This window comes from Xiphias gladius, chromosome 3 (assembly GCF_016859285.1).
Source record: "Xiphias gladius isolate SHS-SW01 ecotype Sanya breed wild chromosome 3, ASM1685928v1, whole genome shotgun sequence".
Classification (NCBI taxonomy): domain Eukaryota; kingdom Metazoa; phylum Chordata; class Actinopteri; order Istiophoriformes; family Xiphiidae; genus Xiphias; species Xiphias gladius.
In genome coordinates this window covers 24,372,780-24,384,963 of record NC_053402.1, presented here as the reverse complement: position 1 = coordinate 24,384,963, position 12,184 = coordinate 24,372,780, and the positions used below count along the sequence as shown (strand labels likewise).

General features: G+C 40.3%; 1 protein-coding gene across 1 annotated transcript; it reads right to left on the bottom strand.

Annotated features, from left to right (window-relative positions):
- Positions 1–2,589: 2,589 nt before the first annotated feature.
- Positions 2,590–11,107, bottom strand: arl6ip1 (ADP-ribosylation factor-like 6 interacting protein 1). Its single transcript, XM_040158004.1, has 6 exons — positions 10,934–11,107; positions 9,364–9,497; positions 8,649–8,768; positions 7,205–7,322; positions 6,635–6,719; positions 2,590–3,635 (listed from the first exon to the last, which is right to left on the bottom strand). Exons 1-6 carry the CDS (start codon positions 10,967–10,969, stop codon positions 3,517–3,519), a joined length of 612 nt encoding a protein of 203 aa, XP_040013938.1. The 5' UTR covers positions 10,970–11,107; the 3' UTR covers positions 2,590–3,516.
- Positions 11,108–12,184: the final 1,077 nt, after the last annotated feature.

Genomic DNA, 12,184 nt, shown 5'->3' with positions numbered 1-12,184 from the left:
CACAAAAGGTCCTCCAGCAGGCCACTGGTGGGAATGTCTCTAACCACACAATCCGAAACAGACTTCATGAGGGTGGCCTGAGGCCCGATGTCCTCTAGTGGGCCCTGTGCTCACTGCCTGGCACCGTGGAGCTCGATTGGCATTTGCCATAGAAAAGCAGAATTGGCAGGTCCGCCACTGGCGCCCTGTGCCTTTCAAAGATGAGAGCAGGTTCAGACAGACGTGAAAGGGTCTGGAGAAGCCGTGGAGAACGTTACGCTGCCTGTAACATCGTTCAGCACGACCCATTTGGTGGTGGGTCAGTGATGGTCTGGGGAAGCATATCCATGGAGGGACGCACAGACCTCTACAGGCTAGACAACGGCACCCTGGCTGCCATTAGGTATCGGGATGAAGTCCTTGGACCCATTGTCAGACCCTACGCTGGTGCAGTGGGTCCTGGATTCCTCCTGGTGCACGACAATGCCCGGCCTCATGTGGTGAGAGTATGCAGGCAGTTCCTGGAGGATGAAGGAATTGATACCATTGCCTGGCCCCCACGCTCGCCTGACCTAAATCCAATAGAACACCTCTGGGACATTATGTTTCGGTCCATCCGACACCGCCAGGTTGCACCTCAGACTGTCCAGACTGTTCATTTTACATACCGAAGAGGACAAGGACATTGCTGTGTGAGGTCTCTACACCGGGAAACTGTCATTAAAAAAACTCCTTATCAATACAGTTATCATAAATACTGTTTTAGTAATAATACTGAATTATTTCTAATGATCACACTAATGAGTTGGACATATTGATAATTGATAATCGACTGGGCTGATTTTGTGTTAGCTAGTGATTTAAATCGAGTGTTGCAGTTCATGACTGTGACCACTAGAGGACGGTGAACACCGAATCATCTAAATACACTCATGACTGTTTCTCACTGTCTCAACAGTCCATGTGTGCAGCTTTTGTATGGGCAAATACCAGGGATTTAACCGTTAAAACGTCAAAACTAAAGAAATATATCACCCGTCTGCAGGTGAACAGAAACAGACAGCTGGTCCGAGGAAGCCCATCAGACAGTCCAGAGACAAGCGGCTGTGGGCAGCGAGGCGATGGGAGACAGGCTGCTCTGCACTCAGACTCTATTAACACACATTACAACAATTATAAAATAATACACTGACAGGAAATGACTGCAAAACACTCCTCCATTAAAATCTGGCTCTTCCATGACTCCCCTATGGTTTGTCGAAGCTTCACTAAAAGGTTGATCATTGTGGTGAATGTGAAAGTGGAGAAACAGATTCTATTATGCTCCAGGAAAGTGGCTCATTTGTAATATTTCCTGAGTATCTGACTTCCATAGAAGAGGGGATTTGTCCTGTATAATACAACTCTGGTTATCCATGATGACCTGGTAATTCAAAGTAAATTTCAAATGCAGGGTGTGTGTCAGGCATAAAACAGAGTACAGTGAATCCTCAGTATGTCATTTCACTAGACATCTAACTCTGAGAACTTGTGAAAACCGAGACCAGCCCCGAAGGAAAACAACATGGAGTCCCAGAAATTAAACATTCAAAGATCCGTCGGAGAAGCTACTTTGGTGCTTTAAATGACGTGCATGATAGACAACCTCATGCAACTGGTAAAAATGTTAATTTTTCATATTCTTGTACTGTACCACACTAAAACACAGTCAACAAGTCTGCCGTCTATGGGACAGCGGCATTATGAACTCATGTGACGGGTTAACGAAATAATGCTTAAATTATTCATCTTTTTGTTTAGTGTGCACTCGTGTGACATGGTTTTGAGATTATATTGTTAGATTTTATGTTACATGCTTTGTCTTTGTTCAAAGTGTGAAAAGTCCCCAGCTGAGCAACCAGGCAAAGAGTATGTACGGTTTAGCAGGACAAGCCTGAACTTCTCAGTCATGTGGCCACCATCAGATTCACATGCTTCATTGTAAGATTTTAAAAAAAAAAAAAAATTCGTCCCAATTTCGAAGCAATGTTACTTTATTGCATTTGCTGAATGGTGAAAGAGTCTGAAGGAAATTGCTTCATTCCACAGCTTTCACCAGGACATCTAGAAATTTAACCCCCTCAGCTTGTAAAAGTAAAATTAGTCATGTAAAGGAAACCTACAAGAATTCCTCTCTCAAAAACCCCTGGATACTGTCACACGTCACACCTTCACTAGATCCTGATTGGAACATTGTAGTTCGCTGTACTCAGGATTTTATATAAAAGTACATCTATTTCTCAAATTAATTTTGATTCACAGGAGGATATAAAATTTAAAGTTGTACGTTTCCTCCAATCTTCACACCTTGTACTTCAATTTAAGGACATCGGCCAGGTTAGAATTTATACGTGTACACAAAAATGCTAATGGGCAGGTTACCATACAATTTGTTGAGCACATTCCTGCTCCCCAGATGATTAAATAAATAAGCATTTTGGCACCACTTTCTTCTCACTGTCAAGTGACATTTTTAGGCCGAAATGGCAGTGAAAGCTGTGAGAGGCTGCTGCTGCTGAACAATAGTCATCCAAATCAAACCAGGGAACAATATACAAAGGCCAGTGGAAATTCATTTAAATCAAACTTTATTCATTGTCGTAAAGATCTCCAATAAAGACAAATAATGAAACGAGCTGAAAGACAGTGATCAGAGAGAGACTGAGGAGGAAAGAACACATAAATAACAAGAACACAGAAAAGGATGACTGACAGGAACAGAGTGAGGGATAGGCCTATTTACACAAAAAACACCCCACACCGGTAACAAACTGGGGTTTTTATATACGAGCTAATAGTTCAGAGTCCAGCTAGCAGCGGTATCGCATTAGGCTTGTATCTAGGAACAGTTTCACTCCTGATGAGCTCTGCTTTAAATCCAGTTTTGTTTTCAGCGCTATGTTTAAAACCAAAGCAGAATAAGAGAGAAAAAAAAAAAAAAAAAAAAAAAAACAGTAAAACTTTCATGACCTGTTCTCATGTGACAAACTGTCCTGGAGGAAAAAAACAAAAACAAACAACTTTACTGTGAGGAATCAGAGGTTAAATGATGCAGTAATGGTACAAAACTGCTCAGTAGTCACTTTGTCTAAGTAGAGGGAATGGCTTAAAAGCATTTCTGACATCTTAAAAACACTGCACATTTAAAGAAACAGAAGGAAGATTTTAAACTCGTGTACATGACGGGGTTGTGTGCACATGTTGCTGAATGTTTCAGTGTTGTGAACAATATCAAAACCTTCATGTGGAGGCTGCATGCATGGCAGATAAATTAAAAAAAAAAAAAAAAAGTGGGTGATGAGGATGAAAATGTCAAATAGTGGGAGGGAGAAACGAATCTCTGAAGGAAAAAAAAAAAAAAAAAAAAAAAGTGTCTTGCTCTGTGGCAGAGACTGAAGAAGCAGGAGGCTTTCGTTTCAGCCAATCAACTTCCTTCCACCTTCCATTTTGTGTCATGGTTCATCTTTCAGAGATGCCCCTTTTTGTCTACACCTTCATCTACTCGTTCTTCTTCTCCTTCTGTTTGAGCAGTTTGTTGATCTCCCTCTTGGCCATGGAGGCATACTTTGTGATGATGCCATGCTGATTCAGGCCGGGCAGCAGCAGCAGGAAGTTCACTGCGAAAGAGAAAGAATAAACATGATGTCAAATATGAAAGTGTCCATGGTTTAAGAGTGCCACAAGATTTTAATCATGTGGTCTAACTATGTGGTCATGGGTTTTTACAAGTACAGAACATTCAAAACAACGTGTGTAAAATTAAAAAAAAAAAAAAAAAAAAAAGGCACTCTTCATGGTATTTTCTAGAGCCAAAGCCATAGACTATGATGAACATAATGTATTTCTACTTAAACCCCTAAAAAAAAAAAAAAAAAAAAAAAGGGGTTTAATCATTATGGAGGTTTACTACTAAGCCTGTCAAAACACTTGAATGTCTTCTGTTGCTCTTCAGGAGCTTTCCAAAATAAGCCTGATGACCAGGGTTATCTCCACTTGGGCTAGAGACTAACCACTTCACAGAAAGCCTGAGTTACAAACTGGAGGTGTAGAGTTTGAGGGCAGTGGGAATTTAACAAGTAGGGGGTATTATGAAAGATCCTGCTGAATTACAGGAAGGAAAATTTAGGATCCAGAGACTTAACAGTCAGGACATCTCAACCTCTGTTGCTCCCATTTTGTTTCCCCTTTAAAAAACATCCCTCAGCTTTTTAAAAATGCAACACTAAATCGCTAGAGTACTCCTTCAGACAAACCTCTTATGTAGAAGTAAATGTAACTTTTGAGGGCAAACAAATTGTAAATTGCCAACCCTTATCTCCAGGAAGACATGTACGTGTTAACTTTTAACTAATTTTTGCTTGAAAAAAAAATGAACAGTTAATTAGCTTCTTAGGGCTATGGCTTGTTCACAGTCATCGCTAGGAAAGGCGAGCTGATGCAAATTGCAAAGCTTTAGAAATACACACCGATTCCTCAAACCTTGTCCCAACAATCAGCAGCCATGGGCTCTAAGCAGCTGCCTAGCTACACTCTGAAAATTAAAATAACTGATGTCCACAAAGCAGAAGACAACTGTAAGAAGATAGCAAAGTGTTTTCAGCTAGCCATTTCCTCAGTTTGTAATGTAATTAAGAAATGGCAGTTACATTACGGTGGAGGTAAAGGAAACTTTCAGAGAGAACTGCTCGTAGGATTGCAAGAAAAGGCAAATCAAAAACCTCCGTTTGACTGCAAAAGACCTTCAGGAAGAGTTAAGAGACTCTTGAGTGCTAGTGCATTATTCTTCTGTGCAGCAACACCTGCACAAACATGACCCAATGGAAGAGTCATCAGAAGAAAACCTTTCCTGTGTCCTCCCCGAGAAAAAAATTCAACGTCAAGGTTGCAAAGGAACTTCTACACAAGCCTGATGCATTTTGGAAACTGTTAAGTTAAAACAGAACTTTTTGGCCATAATGAACAGCAGGAAAAAAGGCAGAAAAGAACTCCTCTCAAACTGTTCAGCACGGGGTTGGATCAATCATGCTTTGGGCTTGTGTTTCAACCAGTGGCAAAGGAACATTTCACTGGTAGAGGGAAGAATGGATTCAGTTAAATACCAGCAAACATCACACTGTCTAAAAAAGCTGGAGATGAAGAGGATGGATTCTCTTCTCTGATTATATTATATCCCATTTCTGCTGATAGATCCCCTAAATCCTACACACTGGTCCTTTAAAATATGAATAAAATATACAATACTTTGTTGTTTGAGTCATGCACTCTCTGAAGTCATTTCTATTTCAAGTTTCCCCCCCCATCAGGTGAATACCTGACATGTCTCAGCTTACATAACTGATGACTCGTTCCTACACAGACGGCAGAGCGGCTGATACTCCAAATGTCACTTTCCCTGAGGCAACGCTGTGTAGCTGTAAAGACAGTGTGTCCTCTATTTCAAATTCACAGTACAGCTGAGAGAAGATTTACGGTTTCACCGTACTTTCACTCCCGTTTTGGTCCCAATCTGCAGCACAGAATGAAGGGATAAACACCTTCCTCGGCATCTGCCAATAATCATGAAGAAATCAGCACCAACTTATTAAGTGTTACCATAACTGTCTACTGTCTCAGGGATCCAGGTACTCATCTACATTGTTGCTCTATTTCTGAGTAATAGTACAAAAGAAGCCTGGTAATGTTGGGCAGAGCTCGTGTGATGACAGCACCAGTGCTACCGTTTTCACTGCACAGTTACAACATGTTTGCAAAACAGCTGCCACTGAATGCAGTTACTATAATAACTTCATAAACAGAAGCATAACAACAGCATTTGCAAATGCTGACAAAGACATCCCTTCCTGTTTCTGCCATGTCATGTGTAAATATTGTCTGTAGTTCACCACAGCTGTTACTTTTAAAAAGGGTAAACATTCATACACAGTGAGTGCAGCTGAAGAAAAGGATGGGAGAGGCATTTCCTCACTGTGGGTGATGAAAGCTTCCTTCTTTCAATAGATTTGATTTCTCATAATCCCAACAGTGAGATGGGCAGCTCAGTAAACCCCTACTGACATGTTAGCTGAAGCATAAAAGTACAAAACCACAAAGACCTTTTGTGAATGAAAATACCTAAATATCAAGACTCCTTCTCCAAAACACTCTAAAGTTTAGATCTCTGAAGTTTAAAAGATTAAGAAAATCTTATGTGGGGAACAGGATTTTTCTTTTCTATCCCACATATTAGCAGAATTTAAAAAAAAAAAAAAAAAAACACACACACAACACACCCTAATCTCAGCTACTTGTTTAGAATTAAAATCCGGAGAAAGGTTTTAATATGTCAAAACAAAAAATATTAAGGGCGTCTGCACCAGAGCTGTCAGGCAACTCAACAATTCAAAATATAACCAAAAACAAAACCAGAGACTTCATGTGGAAGTGTCTTTGTACATTTTGTGTTTAAAGAGAGTGAAGGGTTTGCACAACTGACAGAATACAGAAAATAAATCCATCAACATATGGGGAAAAACTGATGTTCATGGCTGTAACAATGGTGACATTGAAACCTTCACCAATGCAGGAGAATAATAAAAAGGTAAAAGGGTACAATTACTGTAAGCTGTAATTTACTCACCTATCAGGTAGGTGAGGAACAGGTTGTGCACCTGCTGTCCGATCCAAGCCATTGCCAGCAGGCTGCTGATCACTGAGGCGAAGTACTTTGGAGAGCAAGGAGGTCACATTACATTTAAGACACAGGAGTTCAGCTACTCAAGACAAAAACTGTGGCATCCTGACTTCATGCAGAGCATCATTAAATGAGTTTAAAGGAATCACTGTTCAGATGTACTACTGCGTAACATATCAGTGCATATTCTGTTATTTTCAAGGAACCAACAAAGAGTTAAAGAATGTGATTTAACAGAGAGTGTGTCTAACAGTGTTAAGGCGCGCCGTGAAAAACCCGGTTAACACAGCCTGTAACCCAGTTTGAGGTCTGCTAAGTGGAGCAGCAAAGCCAAATCAGCTGAGGATATTTTTATCTGGAGCAGAGAGAAAGCTCACCATTGTAATAAACAGAAAAGGGTTCTTTTACTGCACTACTGCAAACAATGCATTGCAACATACAGCTCTCTGGTGGATGTCTAAAATATGTAGTGGTCAGATAATTCAGTTTGTGTGTTAGAGTTGGGATCAAATGTACCATTTTGGGCTTCTCCTCCTTGAGGGCACAGAGACGCTTCCACCAGCCCACGACCCGACGCTGGGTCTTCACCAGGTTACCGCAGATCTCATGGAAACGCTGCTGCTGCTCAGTGGTCCTGCACATGAAGAGAGGTTGAAGACAAGGGTGTGATTAAAAAGACAAAACTAACTAAGATCTTGGCAGAAGAGTGTTTTGCTCAGTTAAAGTACAAGACAAGAGGATGTTTTGAGACAACTAACAATATTCAACAACATTATCTTGTCATCAAGAGGAAGCCCGTAAGTTCAGTGTGGTTTGTCACATAAAGAACTATCCTCACTTGTTAACAGCTCTCTTTTTAAAACACCAGTTGAAAACCCACCAATATGCATAACAGTGTAATTTGAAGAACCAGAGATGAAGACCTGATTGAGCAGTAGCTTTCTATTATAGCCCCATAACTACCCAGGTATGAATGGTTAAAAAAAAAAAAACCCAAACAAACAAAAAAAATAAACAACCCACTCCTGTGTTTGTATGTTACAGTGCTATAAAACTAATAAGACTAAAGGGCCAAAACATTGGCAAGGGTGAGAAGCGCTTGACTGGGAGGGAAGGGGGTCAGCCAGGAAAAGTGGCCTTCGGTTTTTGCTTAGCCATCGTTCCCTATTTCAGTCCTTGTTGTCAGGGAGCCAAACGACAACCGTGACCAGACTCCGATAGCTCCGTCTAACCTACTCACAAAGACGCTTCAGCTATCCGGCTGAATCTGCTGTCTCAGTGGGTAAAATGCAGCCTGAGCTTCACTTTATAATCTCAAAGAATCTTGATCAGACTCTACAGATCAGTAGCTACGTTTTCCTGAGCTATATCTATCTATAGCTAAATAAATAGAATCAAGTAGATAAAGCTGAGTCAAGGGGCTGTTCTAAGCCCTGTGTAATGTCAAAGCTCCATGAAGTGGTTAGATGCCCTACAGGACTGGTTTCAGGTGACAACATTCAGGCTGTCATATTAGCTATGGCAAAAAGAAACCTGCAATGAAGACAGAACTCCCCCTACCCCAAAGTGATAGTGAAATGACTGACTCATGAGTGACCCCAAGAACAAGGCTAACCTTTAACTGATCATTTATTTTCAATTTAATAAACACTATCATTGGCTTTTACCCCTGCTACCAACAAGAAAGCAAAAGAATGAAAAGCCCTGAGTTCAGGGCCCAGCTTAATTTACAGCATTTGCAGTCTGATGTAGAGCTACAAAACCATTTGCTTTATATGATCTCTCTAGTTTGGTCTTGTTGGTTTTCAGTCTGCTTCCCACACCATGCAAGAGATGTATTAAAATGAAACATAATTTTATAGATAGGAAATAACCATGACTTTATAGTCTAATTATAATCTAACGGAAAAAAAACCATTTAATTTTTTTCCAGCAATGACTTTTATCCTCAGGCTCTCACCACTTATTGGAGCCAAAGACTCGGGGTGCAAGGGTGGGCACCAGGTAGTCAGCCAGGCAGAGCAACATGACGGTGCAGGAGAGCCCAGTCAGCACTGATGGGTCCAGGTAGTAAATCAGCCTGGAAGAGAAATACAGAGCAGTCCATCATGGTTATAAACCTGTTTCACTCCAGTTGCTCAAACTGAAGTAAGAGCATTTTGTATTATGTATGTATAAATGGAAAGACAAGTCTGTTGTGCGCTTACATTATCCCACAATGGTTTTTAAATAGCTGCTTGTTGCGTGAGAGCCCCCTGCACATGTATGCTGGAGGTGCAATTTTAAAAACCATCTGCCACTAAGGAGCGAACCAGAAATTAACAGAGAGGGTGTGTGCATTTGGGATAAAAAGGAACGCATTGTGTTAGCAAAAAGGCATTCCTTACCTTGACAGAAAAAAGTCAGTGTTCTAGTCTAGATTCTTTGCATAAAATGTTATTCAAGAATTACTTTGACAAAGAATGTTGCAACCTAAGATCATTTATCAAAATACAATCTAGTATAATCTAGAGTGTTTCCTTTTTCAGGCTTTAAGTTTCAACAATGTGGTACTTCTTGTCTTTGTCTTGTTACAGCTATGTTTCACTGCTGTGAGGGAGGAAATTTGTGCTATGCCAACTATGTGCCCAGCTGTGTGTAACCCTGTGACACAGCACACAGTAAAATGGACTCACAGGAAGAGGACGGTGGTAACGATGATCAGTGCTCCAGGGAACCAAGGTTTTTCCCAGCGCAGGACGCGATCCCCAGCTAGGATCACTTCACCCCAGCCCTGCAGCTGCTCCTCCAGCTGGGCTGTTTCCTGAGCCTGGGCACAGAATTAAACGCAGTATACACCAAACTTACCACCACATTACTGATCGGTATGTTCTTGAAACATGGCAACAAAATGTATGTAATATCAGCATAATTTGACCGTGAACGACAGGGATCCGTTCCAAAGTCAAGAACAGAAGTTTCTCCTGGGGCATGCAACCTGTGAATTACTCATCCATTCTAGTTAACCTGGATTATACCAGACATGTGTATTCCTTACCCATACCTAAAATCTATTTGCTTTGTTGCAAACATATCTGTAATTCAAAGCACCGTTTTTAAAATGCATCTTTGGTGGCACAAGTGCACTCGTAGCATTTGAAGTCTCTCAATTTGATTTAATTCTCAACCTTAAAAATGGTTTTATTCTGCTAGATTGCAATCTGTGAGGATTTGTTTTCTTCAGTCATCGGTGTTTGTGAGAGCTAGCTGGTTCCCTTTGTAACAACGTAACATTCTTAATTTAAAAATGAACTATTTATTATTCTTATCAGAAGTCTCAAGTCTTGTTCTAGGGCGTGTGCCTTTGACCATAAGCAAGGCAACTGCGAAGGTATTTCTCATTATTGGCATGACTGTGCAGTATATACATTCGTCCAAGAAAGACGAAATGATCAGCACAAACAACACATATCATCAAGTTTCGTCGAGTGAAAATATCATAACTCGATTTCAGGCTTTTAAAGCTTAGATACAACAGCTGAAGCAGTTATTGCTATCGCCCGTTAACAAGGTTACAATGGGAAATGGCTATGCTGAAGCCAAGTGGGTAAAGCGTATTAAACTAGCTAGCTAAGAGGGTAGCTGCCGTTAGCTGCGGTCACCGTACAACACGACGCCGAAGTTAGCTTCAGATTCCCAGCTACCGATTCGGCAGTTAAGGGTAAAGTTAAGGAAATCGCTGAGTGCTAAGCGTACAGTTTTCCGTTTTTGTGCTCTAGACACGAAAAAAAAGAAAATGTCATTTTACAAAGAGCATTTCGTGCTTTCACAAGTAGAATAAATGTTTCACCAATTTGAGAGTAGGTTTCAGACCGCCTTAAGGCCTTAGCTTAACTTGTCTAACAAGCTTTCACAGTAGTAAGCGTGGTGCAAAAAGCGGCAAGTCGGTCGCTCAGCACAGGAAGTTAAGTTTACCTTAACGCTCCCCTTAACCGCCGAATCGGAAGCTAACTTCAGCGCCGTCGTCACAACCGAGCGGCAGCACTTTGACGGACTGTTCCATTAGCGATTAAATAATAAGACTACATCGCTGGTTAGACTGCTCGCTATGTTGCGGTGCAAGATTCACATTAATTAAACAAATCTATAAGAAATGCCATCGTCGATTGGCAACGGCAGTCTGCGCTAACGTTGCTGTCATAAACACACCCCGAACTCACGGAGCCCTTTAAATTCACTACTGCGGAAGATCTGGTTAATACTCACTAGCATATTTGCGCTTTTGTTATCGCCTTCGGCCATGGTTACTGAACCAGCGTCGATTGAGTTTTTATTGCGAGTTTCTACGTATTTTGTGGAGACACGACCCCGCAGTGCAGCAACAGCATACACGCTTCCTCCACTGGCTTCAGCGTCACTAACGGTTGAGCTCTGGGAGGATGTTTTTATCTCAAAACCATCCAATGGCATTCTGGGAAATGTAGTCTTAAATGTCTTCTCTATGTCAAGGAGGGTCACACTTTTTGTTATTTTGTTTTCAATAAAGACAATGGAATAAAGTTTGAAAAAAAGGGGTTAAAAACTTATTACAACAACGTCAATGACGTATCATATAAGATACCATCTAACCTAGAATTTACTCTGAAAAATATACTGGAAAGATTTAATTAAACTGTTATGGAATACAGGTGTGTTGTTTGTGGACTAATCAAGGAGAGCGTGCCTTTCAGTGTGTTTACTTTAGGATATTTTGGTCTGATTAAGAAAACTCTTTGGGCACTTCACACTGTTATAAAACTGAACCTTTTCCATGTTTTGTTTTATTGTGATCACAGCATGATAGATAGAACAATGTTATTTATAATTCAGTCGTTTATTTTACTTGGGAAAAATCATATTCACGAAACGAAATTGTTACAATACATTTAAATGTCACAGCAATACTGAAAGTGAAATTTTCTGTGAAAAAAAAAACACATCCAGAACTTAATATTTGTTGATTATAAAACTGTAGTGTAAGACCTCTGGCAATGTATACAGTTAAATATGTTGTTTTAATTCTACTTTCTGTGTTCTGTTCATTGTATATTGTAAATTTTTGCAATTAAATAAAAAGAAACAAAGAAAGAGTTCTTCACGCTTACACCTACACCACATGTCTGAAAGACCTTAATCAGTATATGTTTTCATGGGCCCTACCAATGCCTGGCTATCTTTAACCTAGAGGTCAATTTACTAATCTAGTGTTACTGGTTGACTGTTGTGCTTAACCCGGTAGAAGATGTAAGTGTGTTGTTGTTTTTCTTATTTTGTTTATTTTCTATAGGTCCCCTATTGAGTGGACTGATCCTTGTCTGTCTTTGTTCCCTTGTTTAAACTTTTAATAAACTGCTATTTATTAAAAAAAAGAAGAAGTATATGTATCATCTAAGCAAAATATCAGCTGAAATATTGTATTTAAACTAGATTTTGATACAGGTCCCACTGCAAGACAGGGTCTAAAGATTAGGTTACAAA